General features: G+C 37.8%; 2 protein-coding genes across 3 annotated transcripts; both read left to right on the forward strand.

Annotated features, from left to right (window-relative positions):
* Positions 1-5,474, forward strand: LOC21409465 (sulfite exporter TauE/SafE family protein 3). Its single transcript, XM_024177168.1, has 12 exons — positions 1-516; positions 747-906; positions 1,414-1,614; positions 2,048-2,112; positions 2,214-2,259; positions 2,460-2,521; positions 3,115-3,201; positions 3,445-3,495; positions 4,027-4,248; positions 4,500-4,593; positions 4,716-4,856; positions 5,163-5,474. The coding sequence occupies exons 1-12, from the start codon at positions 283-285 to the stop codon at positions 5,243-5,245; spliced, it is 1,446 nt and encodes a 481-aa protein (XP_024032936.1). The 5' UTR covers positions 1-282; the 3' UTR covers positions 5,246-5,474.
* Positions 5,475-17,796: 12,322 nt separating this feature from the next.
* On the forward strand, positions 17,797-24,029 carry LOC21409466 (ATP-dependent DNA helicase DDM1). 2 transcript variants are annotated; one of them, XM_024177145.1, is made up of 16 exons: positions 17,797-18,042; positions 18,128-18,201; positions 18,364-18,636; positions 18,722-18,808; positions 18,972-19,318; positions 19,418-19,607; positions 19,727-19,902; positions 20,871-20,940; positions 21,042-21,231; positions 21,310-21,408; positions 21,492-21,586; positions 21,669-21,788; positions 22,302-22,421; positions 22,538-22,636; positions 22,740-22,850; positions 23,357-24,029. In XM_024177145.1, exons 2-16 carry the CDS (start codon positions 18,136-18,138, stop codon positions 23,594-23,596), a joined length of 2,283 nt encoding a protein of 760 aa, XP_024032913.1. In that variant the 5' UTR covers positions 17,797-18,042; positions 18,128-18,135; the 3' UTR covers positions 23,597-24,029. The 2 variants fall into 2 exon arrangements, with proteins under 2 accessions (XP_024032913.1, XP_024032914.1); XM_024177146.1 differs by having other exon boundaries at positions 18,382-18,636.
* Positions 24,030-24,347: the final 318 nt, after the last annotated feature.

Here is a 24,347-nt window from a genome sequence, read left to right on the forward strand (position 1 = left end):
TGAGAGAGTATTTATATAAATTTCTAAAAGAAGGCAGAGGTACTAAAGTATCACACCTCATTTCTGCATGGTAACTCCAATTTGTGAGTTCCTATTGGAGTTTTAGAATAGAAATTAGGAACTCCTTCAATAGAAGATACACACACACACAAAAAAAAAAAAAAAAAAAAGAAAAAAAGGAAGAGGAACAAGTATCAACAGGAGAAGAATATATAAAGAAAGAGGTTCTCTAACAAGTCATAGACAACCTCTTAAGTGCATTGTTTTCTATATACTACTTAAATGGCAGGAGGTGAGGTGAAACGGAAGAAGGCGTTTTCGGTATCTGCGGCACTAGTATGGATGGTTTTTTGCTTGCTGATCATGAATGAAGTTGTCTCTGGGGAGAGAATTTTGAAAGATAAATTAAACCCGGAAAATTTTGTTGATGTGGAAGAGAAGCAACAAGGAGTTTTAATGAGAGTAGCTCATTTTCTGTGGCAGAGTGGGAAGTCTTCTTACCAACATGTTTGGCCTGTGAGTATAATTAATATAATACCATTTAAACTGAATGGCTTCTTTTTTTTTTTTTTTAAGCATTTCTTTTCCCCTTTCTGTTGATGATGCATCTCATTTTACCAACACAAAACAAAGCAAATACTGCCTAAAAGCAAAGGGTATATATCCCATATTTTTTCTGGTTTCTTTTTCATGTAGTAATTTGGTGTGTTTTATGATTATGACATGATTTTGTATTTGTTGAGCAGGAGATGGAATTTGGTTGGAAAATTGTGGTGGGATCGATAGTTGGATTCTTCGGTGCGGCTTTGGGAAGTGTTGGTGGTGTTGGAGGTGGTGGAATTTTTGTTCCAATGCTTACTTTGATTGTTGGTTTCGACCCTAAGTCTTCTACTGCCATTTCTAAGTGTAAGTACTTATTTACCTTAGTCTTCTTATACATATTCAGTTCCGAAAATAGAACAAATAAGTGCTCCATATCCCTTGGTTTGGGTAGGAATATTCCGTGCCGGTTGTGTGTGTTTCTGAGTGTTAAGTCCAATTAAACTAAAAGAGTATGCAAAACTGACGGATCATGACAACAGTTGAGGGTCCAAAATATTCACCTATTCCTACCAAAAATTATGTTATATGAAACTATTTGATCCAAGTATGTTTGTTGCATTTATTCTTTTAATTCTTCAGGGAAAGAAAAAAGATCATAAAAGGAAAGTTCATTTAGAACCACATTTCCAAATATAGGCTATAGTATGCAACAGAATAATCTTCGCCTGGCTTAGCTTGATCTCATGTACACTGTTAAAAATTCACTGATTTTACACCAACTAAAATTACCTTGAAATTTGCCCTGTTATCAGTTTTTGATTCCTTTTCACTTTATGAAGTACATAAACAGTAATGAATTCTGGTTTTCAGGCATGATTATGGGCGCTGCAGGGTCAACTGTGTACTACAATTTGAGACTTAGACATCCCACACTGGACATGCCCATTATAGATTATGATCTTGCATTGCTCTTTCAGCCCATGCTAATGCTAGGAATCAGCATTGGAGTTGCTTTCAACGTGATGTTCGCGGATTGGATGGTCACGGTTCTGCTTATCATTCTCTTCTTAGGTAATAACACCAAGGTCATTCATCAACACAAAAACCAGGACTCTTCTATGTCATAAATGTTCTATTAATAAAGAGTTAATATGAACTCCATGGAAAATAAAAGAAAAATCAGCAAGTTTTTGTGATGTTTCAAAAGCAACTATGAGGATTCTTTCATTTGTTTATTTTGAAGAGTTAATCTCGTTTTTAGTACCCAAACTATAGGCCAAATTCTGTTTTTGTCCATGATGTTTAACACGCCCAAGAACGCGTCCTCGCTCTATCAAATTGTCATTAGTTATCCTATCCTATTTTAATCCAAATTGTCCCGGCTCTATCAAATTGGTCGACTAAGGAGTTTATTTTAAATAACCTTTTCCAATTAAAAGCTCAACTTTACATAATCTGGTTGATAACTTTCTTTAAGCATCATACATAATCTGGTTGGTGGCAGGTACATCTGCAAAAGCTTTATTGAAAGGTATAGATACATGGAAAAAAGAGACAATGATGAAGACGGTAACATTTTCACATACTAATTCCTTGCTTCCTTTAGAATGATTTCCTGTTTTTGTTTGCCAAATTTTTGATGAGGCGTTTCGGATTTTGCTGAGTTTCAGGCCGCACAGAAGGAGCAGGAAGAAGAATCAGAGTCCAAACCTGGCGGTGAGTCAAAATCACACATCGAAGAATGTCAAATTGAAGAACATTTACAAAAAAAAAAAAAGAAAGATACCAAGATAGTTCCACAAAGAAAATCTCTTCACTCCTGCACATTTTATTTATGAGAAACCAGTTTATAAGTAGCTAAAAGACTATACTGCTTTAACTGAAAAGAATGTTGACACTGACCTCCTGAAGTACAGAGGGATCTAGCGCAGACTACAAACCTTTACCAAGTGGTCCAGCTGCTTCACATGATGAGGAGGTGAGTCCCAAAAGAATGTCACGTCTTCTCTACAAAGGTTAATTTTTTTGAAAATTTCTTCGGTAGTCCATCCTATCGGTACTCACAATTTTTAAAAATTGAATCTGATTAAAATCATACTAAATTAAAAAAATATGTATAATAAATAGATTTTAATACAAATTTAACGGTTAAAAAATAAAAGACTACTTGTAATTTATTTTTTAAAAGACTACGGAAGAAAGTCTCTAATTTTTTTTATAGCATAATTAAAAAAAAAGTACTTCATCAATAGGATTGTTTTTTATAATTTCTTTTTTTTTTTTCACTGCAAAGTGAGTAATTATCACAAATAACTATGGTTGTTGTCATCAATCAATTACGTGCATACTATGTGACTTGTGGTAATTACTAATCAGTAGAATGATTTGACGTGGCAGTAACAAGAACAGTGTTATTTATGAAATATATTTTTTTTATAATTGCTACATAAAAAAAAAAAATTACCCTCTTCTGTAATCATATTAAAATGTTATTTAAGGAACAGTTGATTACTTTATTGTTTTTTTGTTGCCCTTTGCATCCATCTTGAATTCACCACTACCTCAATCCAGGTTCCTATGCTGCAAAACATATACTGGAAAGAGTTATCAATGCTTGTGTATGTCTGGGTGGCTTTCCTTTTTGTTCAGATTGTTAAGGTAACTCATATATTTCTTTCTTTAGTATCATATAAAAGGGGGAAAAAAGCTTCAAATCTCAGGATTCACCAGGTTGCATAAAAAAAAAAAAAAAGTAACTATGAAATTCCTTCTTATAAATGAATGTAAACCGCGAAACTAAGGACTCGTGTCTGTCATTCATATGCTACCTTTTTTTGGCTTGATATTTATTATAAAGTCATCTTCTGTCTACTGATTCGGTGAATGTGTATTCATATGCAGACTTATTCTGAAACTTGCTCCATCAAGTTCTGGATCCTAAACTCCTTGCAGGCAAGATTTACACACCAAAATCAACATCTATCAGGATCCTAGGAGGAAAAACATCTATACATAATAGATTAAAAAAACAAATATGGTTTTCAAAATTAAATCCCATCGTAGGATTGCCTTTTTCCAGCTCCAAAAGTGCTTATCAGATAATTTCAATGTTTGGTAAACCTGCTTTTGGATAGATTATTCAAAAATCTGTTATACTAGAAAACAACTTTTGGAAACAGTGTTTGATAAAACATAATAAAGGTAAGCAACACAAAATCCAGCCACTTTTTACATCAGTTTTGAGAAACAAAAATCTAGCTATTAGCTTCAACTGTTGGCAGAAACGGAATCAGAAAGTATATTCTAAGTACCAACTGACCCTAATAATATATATTGAGCAGGTTAAAAAGGTGTAAATAACACTCCACTGTGAGTGAAAATCATGAATTTTGTGATATATCTCTAGTCATATAATCAAGATAAAGTTGTTACGTAAATTGAAAAGTTTCCATGCTTTTAGAACAATTTTATATCTTTGTGTAGGTACCAATTGCAGTATCAGTTACACTTTTTGAAGCCATATGCTTATACAGAGGCACCAGGGTGATTGCATCAAAGGGAAAAGAAATCACAAACTGGAAGTTGCATCAGATTTTTCTTTACTGCTCCTGTGGAATAGTAGCTGGTATGGTGGGTGGATTGCTCGGCTTAGGAGGTGGCTTTATCTTGGGACCCCTTTTCCTTGAACTTGGAATTCCCCCACAGGTTTGTCACCTTGGTTGGGTGGTAACATTTTGAGCTCTGTGAACCGTATATTACAATTTTCAAACTGTGTTTTATTTAAAAAATTTGAATACTGAAGGAAAGGAGACCAAGATTCGCGTCTTCCTGATTCAAGGCATATAACCTGACATTAAACTTAGAATCTGTGTGATTGAATTTCAGAATTCAAAATTCTCATGGAAGAAACAAAATGTGAAGTAAGCTTTAAAATGAAGGTCTGAATTGTTTTGCAGGTAGCAAGTGCTACATCAACCTTTGCAATGGTTTTCTCATCTTCCATGTCAGTTGTACAATATTACCTTCTCAAACGTTTTCCAGTCCCATATGGTAAGCAGCAATTTACCAAAAAAGAAAAAAGAAAACTATAACCAGTGATTGCTTAATCTAAGCCAAATTTCAGTACTTCAGCTCAACCTAATGGTCTCAATTAGTTCAATCTTTTGCTGCAGCTTCTTATTTTGTATTAGTTGCAACGATTGCTGCTTTCACTGGCCAGCATGTAGTGAGAAAGATAATCGCAGTTGTCGGAAGGGCGTCTATAATCATCTTCATCCTCGCATTGACAATCTTTGTCAGTGCAATCAGCTTAGGTAAAAAGTTTTCACTCATAGCAATGTGCTCCAGTTTCTTATTTCTCTCGTTCTCTCTCTATCACACAAGCAATGTGCTCCAGTTTCTAATTTCTCTCGTTCTCTCTCTATCACACATCTAACTAGAAAAGTACTTTTTATCACCATCTGTGATGCAATCACCATATATATTAATAGAGTGAAATCCAGTTATATATTTTACTTTTTTTCATGTGACAGTTCTTTTTACACAATTGCAGTGCTACGTTGCCGGTGCTCATTTAACTAGATGGTTCTTAAGCTCTTTTGTTGCTTATTATGTTTCAGGTGGGGTTGGCATAGCTAATATGGTTGAGAAGATGGAGAACCAAGAATATATGGGATTTGAGAATTTCTGTCACCAGTCTTGAGCATGTTACAAAGTTATGTAGTTATATAGCTGGGGAAGTTCCTCTCACGTACCTTTCTTTATCTTGAAAATCTCCTAGCTAGTGCATGAAATTCCATTTATATTCAAGTTGTATTTGTACCAGCATCTCCTAAAAATTGGTCTCCATAATTTTCTTATGCACATCATAAACCATGTTATTTCTTTATGAAAAATTTTCAATGATCCAAGAAACATTGTAAAAGAAACCGTTTGGCATAATACAATAAGATTTTCGATGTTTCACATTTTAATATTCTATATGATTTTTTTTTTTTTTTTTTGTTATTTGCGTTTCCTCAACTTGAAGCCAGGACTCAATACATAAAAAGCAACTCACACACCCGCCCTAAATACCAATCGAGTGTATATTATATCATTTAGTACTGTCTTTATAGTGGCAAAAACAAACTGAAGATCGCAAATTTGAGAGATCATGAGACCATAAAACAGTTCTCAACACTACTATGCCATTTCTGGTATCAGACACGTGCAATTTTTACGTTAGATTCACATTTAAGCTATATTTTGCATGATAATCTTTTACACAAGGATAGGGATATGAAAACGAATAATTTCCTTGTTCATTTGATTTTGCATATAATTTCTCTATATGACTGCCAAGAAGATATAAATAAATAGGGTGTCTTCCGTACGGCACCTTAATTTTATCGGATCTAATCCGGCATGTGAACTAAACGTTTGGTGAAAAATGGGACAGTTGAGATCAAAGGAAAGGTAACCTGAAAGATAGTCTTTCAAATCCACATTCTCTCGAGCTTTTCAATAAAAAAGATTGAAAAAAGATGGGATAAAAAACTGAAGAAATCACTTAAAACATTTCGCATATAATGTTACACACAAGGTATTATTAACGAACAAGTTCTTAAAATCGATGTTACTAGTCTACAGAAAAACTGAAGAGAACATTAGAGAAAAACAAGATCCTCACTCTAACCATATCATATGGTTCTGAACAAAATGGAGCTCCTTCCATTTGATTCCCTATACTTCTGAGATCTACCTGGAAACACATGAAGAATCTACCAGAAGAACCGTTGCCGTATATAAACTGAAACTCCATTTTAGTCTCAGCGAATTACACGAAAGTCGAAAAGGAAAAAGAAACCTTCATAGTTGTTCTTTGTGCTATCTGGGAAATTAGATACAGGGAATTGGAGGAAGAACCCAGGAGCAAAGATTTTTTTAAGCCTTTCTGGGTTGGGATCTTCAATCACGCAATATCCACATCGCTACTATGGAGCTCATACGGGGAAGGCACAATCATAATTAGAAAGTGGTTGTTTCAGTTAGTGTATTGTATTGGTTTGTTTTTGGTAACCAAATTAGTTACCATATGTAATCTTTAAATCATGTAAATGTAAGTTGAAGACCATGTATGTGTAACCTGAATTCAAAGTGCCTTAGGTCAATGCTTTTATTTAAGGCTCGTTTGTTTCATGCGTTTAAACCCATGATTTTGATTCTGCTATAGTGTTTTTTTCTCGTAAAAAATTTGAATTTCAAATATTAAAATCAAGAATCACTGGTTTAAACACATGAACCAAACATGCCCTTAGAGGAATCCATACACTCTAGGTAAGAAACTTGAAGTGGAATTTCGAAAATAAAAAATGCTAGATAGCATTATGGTTATTATTACTACAAAAAAACTACCCGTTCTCCAAAGTCAAATTAGGATCCAAATGTTTCACACATTTTGTGCATTAGAGTTACATTTATTCTTTTTACAAATTACACTCTTGATATGCATTATCATCATGTTGTTCTAACTTCCAAACACATAAAACTTTAATGGCTTCATTCTTTTTTTTTTTTTTTACTCACCAATAAACACCGATTGGATTCTCGTTCTGTTTGGAATGAGTAGGGAAAAATATGCGCTGCCACGCAGTACAAGAGGCTTCTATGAGGCTGACCCTTCCAAGGAGGAGAGGCCTCCATGAGGCCAACCATTCCAAGGAGGAGATGCCTCCAAGAGACCGACCCTTCTAAGGAGGAGAGGCTTCCATGAGACCGACCCCTCCAAGGAGGAGAGGCCTTCGTAAGGCCAACCCCTCCAAGGAGGAGAGGCCTCCATGAAGAAGTTTAAACCTCTAAGGAGGAGAGACCTTCATGAGGCCGACCCCTCCAAGGAGGAGAGGCCTCCATAAGGCCGACCCCTCCAAGGAGGAGAGGCCTCCATGAAGAAGGTTCTTAAACCTGCCAAGAGCTCCAAGGGGCATCCGAACGGCCGACTCCTCCAAGGAGGAGAGGCCTTCATGAGGCCGACCCCTCCAAGGAGGAGATGCCTCCATGAAGAAGGTTCTTAAACCTGCCAAGAACTCCAAGGGGCATCTGAACGGCCGACGCCTCCGAGGAAGAGAAACCTCCATGAGGCCGACCCCTCCAAGGAGGAGAGGCTGACCCCTCCAAGGAGGAGAGGCCTCAATGAAGAAGGTTCTTAAACCTGGCAAGAGCTCCAAAGGGCATCCGAACGGCCGACGCCTTTAAGGATGAGAGGCCTTCAGACGGCCGACCCTTCCAAGGAGGAGAGGCCTCATAGGAAGCCGACCGTATAAACATGGGTCCACATCTCCAGAAAGGCCCCTGAGTGGACAAAGGAGTTACGTCTGGGTTTGAAAAATGTCAGTAATGCATGCATTAATTACAAGCCCATAAACCACCATTTAATGGACGGTGGAGGATTAAAGGGGGATGTGCATAGTCGCAATAGCGGACAAATTGGATGAGTGAACAGTGAAAAAGGTGGTGACAGGCTATGGGTTCAAGGTTCATAGGCTAGTAGGCTACTCAAGTGGATGGGCCTACTAAGAAAAACCACCCATGAAGTAATCTCTGGGCTATAAAAGGGGTAAGGCCCCGAATGAAAGGGATCTCTCTCTCTCTCGGATTCTCCATCTTTCTTCGTCACTCTACATGTAATTAGAGAATAGGAAAGATATATGCAAAAACACAGTGGATGTAACTCTTCATTAACAAAGTGAACCAATATAAATTTCGTGTGTGCCCTTTCATTCAAGCATTACACTCATATTACTTTCACCACAAAGCTTATTTAAACACTTTACAAGCATTATTTTCAGTATATAACCAGTATTAGGCCGGAAACCCTACGGGATACCAAGGGGTGACCTGGCGTGATCCTGTTGATGAAATTTCACCGTTTACAATTGGCGACTCCACTGGGGACCGAACCCAGAATCTCTGGTTCATACGTTTGACCCCCGACAACAAAGAAGTAGTCAGCAACCATGCCTCCAAGAAAAAGAGATGTTGCCATCAATCAAGGCAGCTAGATGGAGGAAACCACCACACATCCGGTGAATGACGGGAGTGGCGAAAACCAACCCCCGATAAGAAACAAAGATCTACCCCCAGGGGTTCCACAGCTTGACCCAGTGCAGATGCAGGCCCAGCTCAACACTTTGACCGACTTGGTGTGGGGACTAATGACCGTGGTCGAGCGATTGGATGGGAGAAACTCGATGCCGCCTCTGGAAGACGCTCCGAGGCCACCGGGAGCTGCCATGGCTGGGAACCAGGATGATGGTGACCACCAAGGTGCCCCAGAAGGGATCGAGGACAGTGAAAACAGAGGCAATCCGAGGCCTCGACCGTCTCAATCTCTCGGCAGCCGTCAAAGAGCCACCAGGCGCCGAGCCCGGGAAAAAAAAGCAGCAAGAGGCCTATCGAACCTCGAAGCGCCACCACAAAACCTAGGTAGAAATATCCCTGGGGATTCAGGGTCAACGCAAGAGGGCGGAGATTCAAGGGACGTTCGAAAAGCCAACTCTTCCAAGGAGGATTCAACCAAAGATTCATTATAGTAGGAAATAAATTGGCAAGCAAAAAGAGGCGCTAAACCAAAATCCCAAACTAGCTCGAGGCAGTCCAAAGGAAAGCCTCGACCTTGGGGGGGGGGGGGGGGGGGGGGGGGTGCAGATGTTGTAGGAAAAAATTTGCGCTGCCACGTTGGTACATGAGGCCGACCCTTCCAAGGAGGAGAGGCCTCTATGAGGGCCGACTCCTCCAAGGAGGAGAGGCCTCCATGAAGAAGGTTCTTAAACCTACCAAGAGCCCCAAGGGGCATCCGAACGGCCGACTCCTCCGAGGAGGAGAGAGGCTTCCATGAGGCCGACCCCTCCAAGGAGGAGAGGCCTCCATGAAGAAGGTTCTTAAACCTGCCAAGAGCCCTAAGGGCTTCCGAACGGCCGACGCCTCTAAGGAGGAGAGGCCTCCAGACGGCCGACCCTTCCAAGGAGGAGAGGCCTCATAGGAAGCCGACCGTATAAACATGGGTCCACATCTCCAGAAAGGCCCCTGAGTGGACAAAGGAGTTACGTCTGGGTTTGAAGAATGTCAGTAATGTAGGCATTAATTACAAGCCCATAAACCACCATTTAATGGACGGTGTAAGATTAAAGGGGGATGTGCATAGCCGCAATAGCGGACAAATTGGATGAGTGAATAGTGAAAAATGTGGTGACAGGCATGGGTTCTGGGTTCATAGGCTAGTAGGCTACTCAAGTGGATGGGCCTACCAAGAAAAACCACTCATGAAGTAATCTCTGGGCTATAAAAGGGGTAAGGCCCCGAATGAAAGGGATCTCTCTCTCTCGGATTCTCCATCTCTCTTCCTCACTCTACATGTAATTAAAGAATGGGAAAGATATATGCAAAAACACAGTGGATGTAACTCTTCATTAACAGAGTGAACCACTATAAATTTCATGTGTGCCCTTTCATTCAAGCATTACACTCATATTACTTTCACCACAAAGCTTATTCAAACACTTCACAAGCATTATTTTCAGTATATAACCAGTATTAGGCCGGTAACCCTACGGGATACCAAGGGGTGACCCGGCGTAATCCTGTTGACAAAATTTCACCGTCAACAAGAACCATTCTCATTTACTTTTATTAGCACCAATACAGTAGAAGTCATTCCTCCAAAGGAATGTTGGGAAACTTAAATTAATTTGCCTTCTCTTTAAGAGAGAGAGAGAGAGAGAGAGAACAACTTATTTAAGTCCTTTTTTCAACAAATATTTTTGACTGAGCCAGTGTGAATTTTTAATTGTGCCAGAGGAACCCCTTCTTTTCTTGAGTTGTAGTAATAGCTGCTTCCCAATGTTTATGAATGCATCATCAGTAATCTGCATTCGGGAAGATGAGAATAGACATTAAAAATCCATATCAGTAGTCTATCTTTGTCCCAACCAATTTTCTATTTGTTTATATCCTTGCCAAATTGTTTTGCAGTATCTCATAAATATGGTTTACATAGATGGACCATCACAGTAGGCATGATAGATAGGCAGAAGGAATCAACAAAATCTTAATGTGTATTATAAGTACTTCAACAATATTTGAGGTAGATATATTGATTACCTTAAATTTTCTCCGTCTCTTTTCGTCTTAAATTTTCTCTGTTAGAACAACTCTAACACCAAGACTCAAGATTTAATCAAGAAAACACATAGAACAACAGCGAGTTTTATACAGGTTCGGCCAAAAGGAAAAATTGACCTACGTCCTGTTTGAGCTATCTCACAAGAGCTCTTTCCACTATTTGATTTTGATTACACCCTCAATCACTCACTATTACAGAAGAGAACCCACGAACCCTAAGTTCTTGACCCAGAGAAATCCCTAGCCTCAAATTACAGAGAAGATTACTCAACTTGGATCACAACCCAGAAATCTTCTCAATACCCAACAAGACTATCGACAGATTTTCTCTCTCTAGAGCTTAGATCACCTCTCATAGAGTTTCTGTCACTATCTGTAATCTCAAAATACAAAGATGAAGAAGAAGACTATTCAACAATACACGTAGCCTTTATATACTCAAAGAAGAAAGCCATAAGTCGATGAAGATTCCACGTGTCACTTTCTTGTTGGTAGTCTCCTTAGTTTAAATGTTGCGTTTCAGCAGGCTGAGAGAATGTAATCTATTTTATACTCACTGTCGTTTTAGTGGGATTATCTCAACATTCTCCGTCTCTTTTCATTTCAAAATCCTCTGTAAGAATCTCATAAAATAGGCAAAACTTGGCTTACAGATCCTCATCCACAAGTATGGCATGAAACTATGAGTTTATACAATATAGATAAAGAAAGAGAGAAAAACCTTTGAAAAAGAAACCATTATGAAAGAGTGATAATTTAACATATTGTGAGTAGGCTGAAGAAAACTAGCCCCTTTGTAGCAAATAAATATTGCAAATTGTAACCAAGTTTCCTTTGTAACTTATCTTTGTCTGCATGACTTACTTTTTTTTCACTGAAAGGACACCTCATCGAATGAAAACACCAATATGAAAGAGTGATCTTTCATATTGTTAAAGAGTGATAATTTGACATATTGTGAGTAAGCTGAAAAAACTAGCTCTTTTGTGGCAAATAAATCTTGCAAATTGTAACCAAGTTTCCTTTCTGCGTGACTTACTTTTTCTTTCGTTGAAAGGACACCTCATCAAATGAAAACACAAGCCCACATAGAGGAAACAGGGCTAAATAAAGCAAGATGAACACAAAGCCAACCACATCCTAAGTTCAAACAATTACTGCATTCAGACCAATTTCTTTCTCATGATTAACAGCCAGCTTTAGCTCCTCTCCCACTTTAGCATTCGAAACAACCCTTGTGTAGAAACAAACCGCTTAACAGCACCTAAATAGTTCCTCTCAACAGCAACCACCACCGAACATACCATTTGATCTTCAACCACCCAATAAGGGGGAGGCCTTGAGGAGGACTAGCAAAGTTAGCAAAAATAGAACATTTCTCTTTTGATGTCAAATAGAACTTACCCCCAACTTGAGTGCATAGTCCGACATCACAATAGGAGACAGCTTTAACACAACCTTGTGGCTTTTGCAGGATAATATCAAAAGAAAGTATACAAGGGTGGAATGTAGGAAAGCTCTAAGTTCTTAACAGAGCCTTAATGGAAAGAATTGTAAGGGGTGGGAATAGCTTTTTTCCCCGTGATTGAGGAAGTGGAAAGAGCTAGAGAGTTTTCTCTAGAACTCTGTCTTGGGTGAGAGTTCTTGTAGTAAATGTTTAGCTGCTCAATTAATCATGGTTATGAAAAATGACAAACCATATTAGTAGTTATTGTTAAGGAAAAAAAAGTGACTAATATGATCAAGTGCCTAAATGAAGGTGGTGAAATGTGCATCGAGTAGCGAAATGGACGATTTCACTACCATGAGCTATTCCATAGTTCTTTCTCATGGCATGCTGTTAAGACCAATTAAACAACTTTGGCAAGTCTTAGTGGAAGCACTACCATTCCACACCTACATGTATACTTCCCACGTGCAAAATCACCCCTTTAGTGTGTGTTTAAGGAAAAAAAGAGTACTTACCTGATTAATGTTGGCTGAATCTTTTGCTCCGATTAAGAAAGGACCTTCATAGAACTTCCTCTGTTGTTTGTCTCTCTTCCCCCCTCGCCTAGGGGGCCAAGTGGCTTATCAATATCCCAGTTTCTCCACAAAAAAAGGAAGAAGGAGAAGAAGAAGCTGAAGAAGAAGAAGAAGAAGGAAGTACTCCTTAGTTCTGTCAACAAACATGAAGTCAAAAAGTTGTTGGATTGCCAGGATTCATCGTCGATCACCTTCCAAAGCTCTTGTATATTCCTTGATAGCAATAATAGCTAAAACTCCTTGATCATAAGCGTGATCGAATCTAAATAAAGCTGCACTACTCCCTAATCACAAGCGTAGTAAACTCAAACTCGATCATAAGCATGATGGACACTCCACATCTGCACTCCTGGATCTCAAGTACTATCAACTCTGAAGTAAATTTTGTAGCTAAATACAAAGCTATATGACTTCCCAAAGTTGCTGCAAGTGATTTTCAATCCAAAAGCTAGTTCGCTGTAGGAAGCATGTTTTCTAATGTGGTATTATGTCGTTGCTGAGAGTGTGGCACTTTTTTGTACATGTCATGATATCCCTATCCACAAATAAAGTAACAATTGTTTTCATTAAGAAAAAATAACAATGAAAACTTATTCCTACACACAGAAAAACCATATCAATAAATTATATAGAAGAATTAGATCAGTAACAATTGTTACACCACGTTCGAGAAATCGACCGCTCCTTTGATTGCCAAGCGTCGAGACGTTCTTAGCCGAGAATTGATCGGTGACGTCGAGCAAATGGTTATACGTAAAATGCCCTCAAGATGACGAGAGTTCTTACAAGAGGAGGATATGTGTCGAGAACTCCGCCTAAGCCGTGAAGTTCACGACGTTGAGAGAGCAGCCTGGTCAGATTCAACTTAAATCCTGCCAAATCAGGAAAAGATAAGCTACAACAACTGTCCATATTCGAATTTATAAATCAGATGACTAATAAAGGTAATTTCTCCGATTTGGTCATTCAAATGTGGAAACACAATTGTCAAATCCTGAGATTTAGAAATATGGAGATGATCCCCGCGCAAATGGAGATGAGGTCTCTGATTTGTGAAAGGCCTATAAATAGAGCATGTCTCCTCCATTCAGTGGTTTACACACTATTTTACTACTTCAAGAGAGAATTGTAATTATGATAATACTAGTGCATCTGCAAGTGGTCGTATGTAAAGAATTTCTGCTGAACCACTAAACTTTTGTATCCTCTGTTTTTCTGCATTTATTTTCTTGATTAATTCATGAGAGACATTTGCGAGTGTTCCCGAAGTGTCACGCCCCCAAACAGAGGTTAGTGACGTAGATGCTTGTTTAGAAACTTAAACCTATTTAAGAAAGTGATTAGCAAATAACTGTGCTAAAATTTAACTTTTCAAATCCAAAACATCCAGGTATTTCCAAACAAACCCCTGCATTTAAGAGAAATTTAATTTCAAGAAGGGTGGTGGAATTTCTGACCAAAACAGTTTAAACCTGTGCCCCTAGTATCATGTTCGGAACTCTCACAGGTTTAGCATACATGAATTTAAATAAAAGTAAATGTGACATCAACCATAGTCTAGCAATATCTAAGTTTACAATCTATAATTTTATACTTGCCTTGAGATAAAGGAAAAGAGGAAATACAACTCTTCACTTCTCAGGGACGAGTTCAGCTACCTACTCCGCACTACTCCTTGCGTCGCCTAGAGGGGTTTAATACATTTGAAAACATTGAAAAGTGAGCGGAAGGCCCAGTAGGACATAAGCTTATAAAACATAATAAATAAGGTACTCACGGTCCGAAGACATGCACCCGGAACCGGTCATCCATTTAAAAAAAAAAGGAAATACTCACATAGTAGTAGAAAAGTATATGTCTAATGAAAATGTGTAGAGCCATAACACCATTGAGCAAGAAGTGGTTCCGTATAGGTTTCGGGACCTGCCCCCAAGGATATGATTCCCATATCCCGATCTTTGTGGCCATCATGCGTTGTATCATTCCTTAAAATATTTCATTTTAAGAAATGATAATCTTTTAAAATCTCATTTCCAAAATCATTGAAAAACTTAATAGCATTATTCATGCTATTTCCTTTAAAATCATTTTCTTGAAACATGTTTTGTTCAAAAATATTTTTATTGGCCAAAACCATTTAAAGTGAGGCAAATAAGGATATGGACAACAATATCCTACCTTTTTGGATGTCAAACCTGTGGCTATCTTCACGTAACCCTAGCTCTGCTTGCCTTAAAGCTTTAATACTCGATCTTCTCCACTAGATTTATGACAAAAGAAGTGTCTTAGGATATATTTCTCATTCCTAAAACGAATTGAGCTCAATCATGTTTAATTGTTTCCTATTAGTGTGCCTTGACTCAAATATGAGTTTCACAATTGATTTTATAATTCAGTTTGGGGGTTCTTTAAAGATTGAAATCCAATCCATGAGTTTGGTTTCCTATTTAATTTCAGTTTAAAAATAACTTTTTAAAGAAATTTCGGCAGCATGCCGGCATAAATAGGAAAAATGCTAAACCTGCAATTCAAGCTCAATTTCAAAATAGATTATCCAGAATCCATCAAAACCAGTTTCCAATCAATTAAACAAGTCTAATAACTGAAAACCCCCAAATTTCATTCAATTCTAACAACAATTTTTCAAATCCAAACCCTAACTCAAAATTATTCAAATATAACCAAAATTAAACTTTCTCAAGCTTAAAATTCGAATCAAAGATTGGGTTTCAAGGGGTTTTACCTCAAATTAGTTGATGGAGCTTCGTTTCCCTCGGTTTCTCCCAATTTTCATTTTTTTTTTATCTTTCAGCCAAACTGCCGAGAGAGAGAAACTCAGAGAGAGCAATGGAGAGAGAGAGAGAGTGAGGCCGGCGGGAGAGAGAGAGAGCCCGGAGGAAGTGGCTGGCAGTGGAAGAAAAGAAAGAGAGGGAGGTGGGTGGCGGTGGGCGTGGGAGAACCAGAGGAAATAATAAAAAGAAAAAGAAAGAAAGAGAGAGAGAGAGGGGGGCTGGGCTGCACTGGAAGGAAAAAGAAAGGAAAAAGAAAAGAAGAAAAAAAAAAGAAAAAGGAAAAAGAAAAGAAAAGGAAAAGAAAAAGAAAAATGAAAAAAAGGAAAATGCATTAAAATTTAAGTGTATTTTCAAAAACTTTTGGGGTGAATTCATAAATACTGAAAATAATTTAAGGTTCCTTAATTAATTGTGGAAATCAAATTAGGCACACTAATGACTTACAGTTTAGCATAATTAAACATGTTTAATTCTGGAGGGCGTTACACGAAGAGGTTTAATTTTGGGTTGACTAAATTTCATCGTTAACAATTGGCGCTAGAAGGAGGGCCCATACCCAGAAATCAAATCCAACAATAGCAGTGAACATGCCTCCGAGAACAACTCGCAGTATGACGGCTAATCAGAAAAGCCAGGAAGGCCATTATCCTACCACTGAATGGGGGAATCTGACGAATCCACCCAACGGCAACCAGGAACCGGTAGGAGTGCAGCCCAATCGCAGGGTGAATCCAACGGCCACTGGAAACCCCCAAGATCGCCTTGACCTGCTTCAAAAGCAGGTCGAGACACTCGTGGCTGTAGAAAGAATGCCCACAGCCCTCGCTGAACGAGATTAAAGGCCACATTTGATGTCATCGTTAGAGGACACGCCGATGAACCCAGTAAACGCCGCTGCCGGGAACCAGACTATTGGTGACCAGCGTGGTGATGCTGAGGGAGTCGGTGACAGTGGGGCCAACAATAACCTAGTTGAGAGTCGACCCTTTTTTCCTCTAACATATTGAATTCCCCGTTCATTGCTTCGACGTTTGCGTCGTCCTCGTAGGCGATCGTTCTTAATGTCGGCGTCTCAATTTCCACGGGGAGCACTGCCTCGACTCCATACGTCATAGAGAAGGGTGTTTCGCCTGTTGTAGTTCGACTGGTCGTCCTATATGCCCATAAGACCTTCGGGAGTTGTTCAGCCTATTTTCCCTTCAAGTCATCAAGATTTTTCTTCAAGGTGTATTTCAGGATTTTGTTAACGACTTCAACTTGACCGTTGGATTGCAGATGTATCGGCACTAAGATGTTTTTTTGAATGCCCAAATCGTCGTAAAATTTTCACGTTGCGGCATTGTCAAACTGTTTACCATTGTCAGACACGATCGAATGCAGAATCCCAAATGTGCATACAATGTTGTTCCAAATGAAACCTGTGCAGACAGCCTCTGTGATCGAAGTAAGAGCTTTCGTCTCGGCCCACTTAGTGTAGTAGTCCATGGCGATTATGACAAATTTAAAGCCTCCTAATGCAAGGTGTAAATGTCCGATCAAGTCGACCCCCTATTTGGCGAAGGCCATGGGCTAAGAATGGAAGTTAGGTTTTCTGGGGGCGCTCTAAGAATTGTGGCATATCATTGGCACTTATCGCAACGCCGAGCATATTGATACACGTCTTTTTTAAGCGTATGCCAATAGTACTCATGTCTCAAAACCTTTAGAGCTAAAGATTGCCTAAAAGACCTCTTGTGCCTCATTGTTATCTAGGCACCGTTGTAAGGACGTTGAGAAGCCTCATCTGTACATCACGTCAAATCTTGGTACAGTTGTACTTCAATATGGACGTGGGTGGGTTCGTCGCCTTTGGCTCTTTGGAAGCGCTCTTTGTTCATGATCAGTGAATCATTCGTCTTCGCAGTGTGGCCATTGTTCCTTCTAGCCAACCCTTTCGACGGGGATACTTAACCGTTAAGGGTCGACGTTCATTCAATACGCTTTTAATGTCTTAATTATTTTGGAGACGTTTTGTTCATTGATTAAAATCATGAGATTAGAACCATTTTTGATTTACGTGTATTTTTTATGAGAAAAAATATTATAACGAATTATAAATTATGATTCAAATCAGGGTACGAATCCCTTTATTTAATGTCACCTTTATGTTTTAGTCACGCCACGTGGCGCACAACCATTACCTCGTGTGGGGACCCCACAACACTTTTGATTGGTATTTTTGAACTCGTTTTTCAAATTTTCTGATATTCTTTTCGAGATTCTTTGCAATAAATTTGATCTTATTTCCACTTCTTACAATGGTGTCAAAATGCTTTTCGTTTCTGTAGTTTTCCCTTTTGGAGCTTTTGGGATATTGTTTGTTTAGTTTTCTGTTCCTCCATTGCTAGGGTTTCTTTGATTTCTTTGTTGTTGTGATTTTGAGGCTCCGTTTTTGGCCCCCCTTTCGTTCGATTAAATGCATTTTCAGCAACAAGAGAAAAGGAACTGAGAAAAGAGGAACTGTTTTAAATCTCCGTCTTGAAAAGTATGCATTTTTTTTTTTTTTCAAACACTCGAGTTTATGATCTCTTTCTGAGTCTTTTCTAATAATGTATACTATTTTCCTTTAGGCTTTGAAATGGGTGACGACGAGATGAAGAACGAAGTCGTTGCTGAGTCTCCAACTTCGGTGCTCGAAGACGAGGTTCGGTTTTACTCTTCTCTAATGGCGTTTCTTTCATATAGTTATACGCATTTTTGTCTGTGTCATTGCGCGTTTTATACTTGATTTATTCAGAAATGAAAGATTTCTTCATTTAGTATGATTTTTGTTTTAAGTACTCTTGTTGGCTTTCTGACAATGAAGGATATATGTAATGAGAAGGTCGAGGTGAAACTGGAGGAAGAGATACTCGTTGATGGAAAAAATGGAGATTCTTTGCTCATATCAACAGCCATGGTGGAGGCTGAAGAGAAATTGCTGGAAGCACGGTTGAAAGAAGAGGAAGAAGAACTGAAAAAAGAGCCAGACGAGTCTGCGAATTTGAATGACACTCAATTTACCAAACTGGATGAGCTTCTAACGAAAACTCAGATGTTCTCTGAATTTTTGCTTGAGAAAATGGACGACATCATGCTTGTATTGTTTCGTGCACCCTTTAATGAATTATGCTTGTTTACTTCTTATTCCTATGATTGGGTTTTAACATAAAGTGCATTGTTAGGATCGAGTGGAGCAAGAGGCAGAAACCACGGAGAAAAAGAAAGGTCTTGGTGGGAAAAGGAAGAAAGCTGCCACACAGTATAACACTGTAAGACTTTTCTACTCTTTGTTTACTACATTCACGTCATTACTTATGTTTCTAGCTGGTAATGGTTTAGTTTACGTATTGTATATGTGATTTCCTCTGGCAATTTCTATATGGACTTTTTTTTTCGCCTTTGTCTTTATCTCCTACTTCCAATTTCTTTTAGAGGAAGGCTAAGAGGGCAGTTCAAGCTATGCTCACGAGGTCAAAAGAGAGTGAGGAAGCAGAAGACACGGACCTTACTGAAGAAGAAAGAGTTGAAAAAGAACAAAGAGAACTTGTTCCTTTGTTGACCGGTGGAAAATTGAAGTCTTATCAGCTAAAAGGCATAAAGTGGTTGATCTCATTGTGGCAAAATGGCCTCAATGGGATTCTTGCTGATCAAATGGGACTTGGAAAGACCATTCAAACCGTTGGTTTCCTTGCTCATCTAAAAGGAAAGGGAATGGATGGTCCCTATTTAGTAATTGCACCTCTTTCGACTCTTTCAAATTGGGTTAATGAGATTTCGAGGTAAATTTCAATTTTATTTTGGTAAACTATGCCGGATCATCTTTATGCTTTAATTCTAAGTCTTTTTTGGTTCCTTGAATCTGTTTCTCTTACAAATAGGTTCACTCCTTCAGTGAAAGCCATTATATACCATGGTAACAAGAAGGAAAGAGATGAAATCCGAAGGAAGCACATGCCTAAAGGAATTGGCCCTGAATTCCCCATAGTTATTACTTCTTATGAAGTTGCATTGGCTGATGTGAGAAAATCTTTGAGATATTATAATTGGAAATATGTTGTGGTTGATGAGGTAAGCGATCTCCCTGTTTAGGCCATTAGTTTCCTTTAAGTAAACATATTTTATGGCATGGGATTTTGAAGATGAGAAAATTTTGCATCTTCTTTTCTGAGTATATATTCTTTCTGAAGGGGCACAGGTTAAAAAATTCAGAGTGCAAGTTGTTTAAGCAAATGAAATTCTTGCCTATGGAGAATAAGCTTCTATTGACTGGGACACCTCTGCAGAATAATTTGGCAGAGCTGTGGTCACTGTTGCACTTTATTTTGCCCGATATTTTCTCATCCCTCCAAGAATTTGAATCATGGTAAGTTTGGTTTTTCTAGCAGATTTTTTCCCAAATTGAAGCCTGTTGATGTCCTAGACAGCTTGACTCATTTGTTATCCTGGAAAGTTGGACTAGTATTGTAACTACTCTTTATTAAATAGTAACCACGATAGTATACAATGTGTTTGAGAGCCCATAACGAGTCTTAAGAGATTCTGCACTATATCAGGAAATGCTATGTAAGAAATGACGTTTCAAACACTATGAAGATGACAATGTACTTGAGTACTACGTTTCTAAATTTTCAGATTTTATGAAAATATGCACTATGAAATATTGCATACTTCACTGTTGGTTGTCTAATGCTCAAGAGTCAACACTGTTGACAATATGTTCAAACTGAGTTACTGAAAAAATGATTTACAAGTTTATGATATCTTTAATGGAATGTTATTACAACGTTACAAGAGAAAGATGATCTTTTCCTTGGTCTTAGTAGTTTAAACCCTACTTTTAAGAATATTTCAAACTGCTTAAGGAATCATATAGGGGTAGATAGTTTTTAAAATAGTTTCTGTTCTATCACAGCGCTGTGTTGTTTTCAAAATTCAAATATTTTGACTTTTTTATTTGATATTTGAAGATGCATCTCGCACAAATTCTTGTCAGTTGTTGTGTCCCAAAGGACTTCCAGTGTGAATATTTTGACATTGACAGTTCTTACTGTATCAATTTTTTTTGCTTGCCTCATTTCCTAATTTGGCAACTCTTCTTGTCAATGTTATTAACTGAAAAAGCTACTAGAAGAAGGGCTCCATGTGAAGCCAATATGTTGAGTTAATTTGAATCAAGGATGTATTAGGCTATTAGCTTTTCCATGGGGAGATTAAGTTGGTTTGCTGGATAGATTAAGTTGGTTTGCTGGATAAAGGATACTTAAGATTATAGTGGTCTGATGCCTTCTGTGTTGACCAAATTTATATACTTGATGACAACCATATTTTCAGGTTTGACCTGTGTGGAAAATGCAATGGTGAAGTAATTAAGCAAGAGTTGGAAGAGAAGAGAAAAACTCAAGTATGATTATCTTCATAACATTTTGGTTTCTCTTCTGTCACACATGTGTAACTTACTCGTGCTTAATGATGGGACCGGGTGGTGTTTTTGATTCCTTGTAGGTGGTAGCAAAGCTGCATGCGATATTGCGTCCGTTTATTCTTCGACGAATGAAGTCTGATGTGGAGCTGATGCTTCCTCAAAAGAAAGAGATCATACTGTATGCAACCATGACAGAGCATCAAAAGAATTTTCAGGATCATCTGGTCAATAAGACATTAGAAAATCATTTAACCGAAAAATGGGAAACTGGTATTTGTATCTGTTTCAGCTTGGCAATTTGGTAATATTTCTTTTCAAATAGATGACAAAATTGTATCTTCTTTGTAGGAGGTGGAACTCGTGGTATGAAAATTAACAATTTGATGATCCAACTGCGGAAGAACTGCAACCATCCTGACCTTTTGCAGTCAGCTTTTGATGGCTCATGTATGTCTCTGTTAATTTCTCTTTCATGTTATTGTGCAAATACTCTGAAATTTCACTTCTCTGTTTTTGTTAACTCTTGACAGATCAGTACCCACCTGTCAAGCAGATAGTTGCACAGTGCGGCAAATTTCGATTGTTGGAACGATTGTTGACCAAGTTGTTTGCACTGAAGCACAAGGTAAGTTGCAATTATTACATGTATGTTTTATTTGTTAATCTAGTAACCAAAATCATTTTCTGCTTTGTTTTTTTTTGTTCAGATTTTAATCTTCTCCCAGTGGACTAAGATTTTGGATATAATGGATTACTATTTCTGCGAAAAGGGTTTTGAAGTCTGTAGAATTGATGGCAATATGAAACTTGATGAAAGGAAAAGACAGGTGTGTTCCGTCTTTCGAAATTTGAGGAGAATATGAAAGCTGTGTATGTTGACAATATTTCTTTAATTTTTTGCTTTTGGGTTTTGGTATGTCAATTTTAACCACTTAAAAAGCAAATGATTTTTCCCCAAGTTGGCTTTTTGAAACTTAATTTTTGCAACAGAAGCCAACGTTGACTAAATGTTACCATTCTAGTCACTTTCATTTTTTTTGCAACAAGCATATCCTTTTACCAAACAATGCAGCTCTCAATCTGATTTATAGTTTGATTGATTGAAATAAATAATTAGTTTATTTGAAAAGAAAGCCAGAAAATTAATCTCCATAAGTGGAGTAAGAGATAAAAAGTTTTGATCCTGATGTAGTAACTTATACGATCTTTTTCCCTCCAACAAATTACCGTTTTTATTCTTACTGTCTTTGAGTAGTACCCTCTTATGCTGAAATTAAAACGTTGAAATTTGAAGGTGAATTACAATGTTTTCTTGATCAATATTCCATTTTCACCAACAGATCGAGGAGTTTAACCACGTGAATAGCAATTATAGAATTTTCCTTCTAAGCACCAGAGCTGGTGGGCTGGGTATCAATCTTACTGCGGCCGATACTTGTATACTGTATGACAGTGATTGGGTATTTTTCTTCTCATGACTTTCCCCCCGGTTTTTTTGAAAACAAAATTTAATTGCTTTTGGCATTTTGGAAATATTAATTTATTTATTAGTTGTATACGTGCATGTGCATCTCAGAACCCCCAGATGGATTTACAAGCCATGGATAGATGTCACAGAATTGGTCAGACCAAGCCTGTTCATGTTTACAGACTCGCAACAGCTCAATCAATAGAGGTAACTTGGTCATGTTAAGAGTGTTTGAATCTTAAATTCACCATTTGATTTGTCGCTGTTGATGTAAGAAAGGTAAGAAATTTTGAGAATTGTTTGTTTGCAGGGTCGCATGTTGAAAAGAGCTTATAGTAAGTTGAAACTTGAGCATGTCGTAATTGGGAAAGGGCAATTCCAACTTGAAAAAGCAAAGCCAAATACCAAAGATACTCTGGAGGTTTGTTTTCTTGTTCAATGTATTTGTTGGTGTGCCAGTTCCTTGCAAGGTTTATTGAATATAACAAATGGATTCTGCGTCGAATAGTCCCCACTTGTATATTTTGGTTCTTGTTTTTCTGTACTCAAAGCATCTTTGATGCTGTTTATTATCCTATTTTGGTTCTGTTTTTTCTTCGAGTTGTTGTTATTGTTATTATTTATTTCTTTTCTTCTTTATTTTCAGCCGTTTAAGTACTCTTGAAAATGGAACTAAGACTTGTTCAATCTTGTTAATCTGTAAAATATGACTGCAGCCTAGTACATATCCATTTTTAAGGTTTAGCTTCATGAATCTCATCTTTCCATATTATGAACTTATCTGGTTTAGTTTAGGCAAGTCGTGCCACTAAATGAATATGTTGAAGCTAGGAATTTTAAGTTGTTTTCCGGGCTTACGTTAAACAGGAATGTAAAACTTTTGCTGATTTGGCCGTGTGATAATTATAACATGTCAATATTTTACAGGAAGAGGAACTATTGGCACTTCTACGAGATGAAGAAACTGAAGAAGACAAGATGGTTCAAACTGATATCAGTAATGAAGACCTTGAGAAAGTGCTGGATCGCTCAGATCTGATTCGGAAGCCGACAAGTGATGAAGACAAGACCGACGGGGCTGGTGAGGCATATCCCCTTAAAGGGCCTGGTTGGGAGGTTGTCATACCAAATGCAACTGGAGGCATGCTTTCCTCTCTCAATAGTTAGTTAATTACCCCGTTTTGGGGACATTTAACTTTGGGATAACAGTGTTTTTGGGAACTTAAATTTTCCGGTAGGCCTTCGGGTATCCCATCTTATAATTATCGGCGTTTTGGGAATATTGCTGCTAAGATTGATGGACTTGCCTATATTTTGTAATTGGTCAAGGCTGCACTAGTAAGAGCCAGATTTTGGTTCTGTTTTTTTGTGTTGGAACTTGAAAGTTCCAACTGCCGCTGAACACACATGTAGATTTAATATTTAGCCGTGATGGTCGAAGGCTTTTCTATACGGAACAACTATGATGTCAATCCCCTTTGGCGTGCCATCAAGCAAAAGACGTGTTTTTAGTGTTTTTATGTTTTGAGAATAGGACTAGAGGAACGAAAAAAAAAAGAGGAATGTTTGACGAGAATTGGTGAAAGTAAATTGATAAACTTTGTTGGAAAACATATCCATTTTGCTTTTGAAAATTTTTAGGTTTTTGCGACATGCCACATGGCAATTTCTGCTTTTTCTATATAGCAATAACAAACATTTTACGGTTTCAACTTTCAACGGGTTTGCTGTTTAATTTGTGTAAAGGTCACGTGTTTTTTATGTTGTAAAAATTATATCGTTTCAAATAAAACGATATGTGGTTTATTTGTCTCGAGTTCTCTGTTGTATAGTATCGCTTTTAGTTTAAGTTTAAAGTTCTGTTCATTTTGAATGTGTTCTTTTCAATAGTTTGAAATTTGATATTGGAGTTAAAAAA

This window comes from Morus notabilis, unplaced genomic scaffold, assembly GCF_000414095.1.
Source record: "Morus notabilis unplaced genomic scaffold, ASM41409v2 Scaffold184, whole genome shotgun sequence".
In the NCBI taxonomy this organism is placed as follows: domain Eukaryota; kingdom Viridiplantae; phylum Streptophyta; class Magnoliopsida; order Rosales; family Moraceae; genus Morus; species Morus notabilis.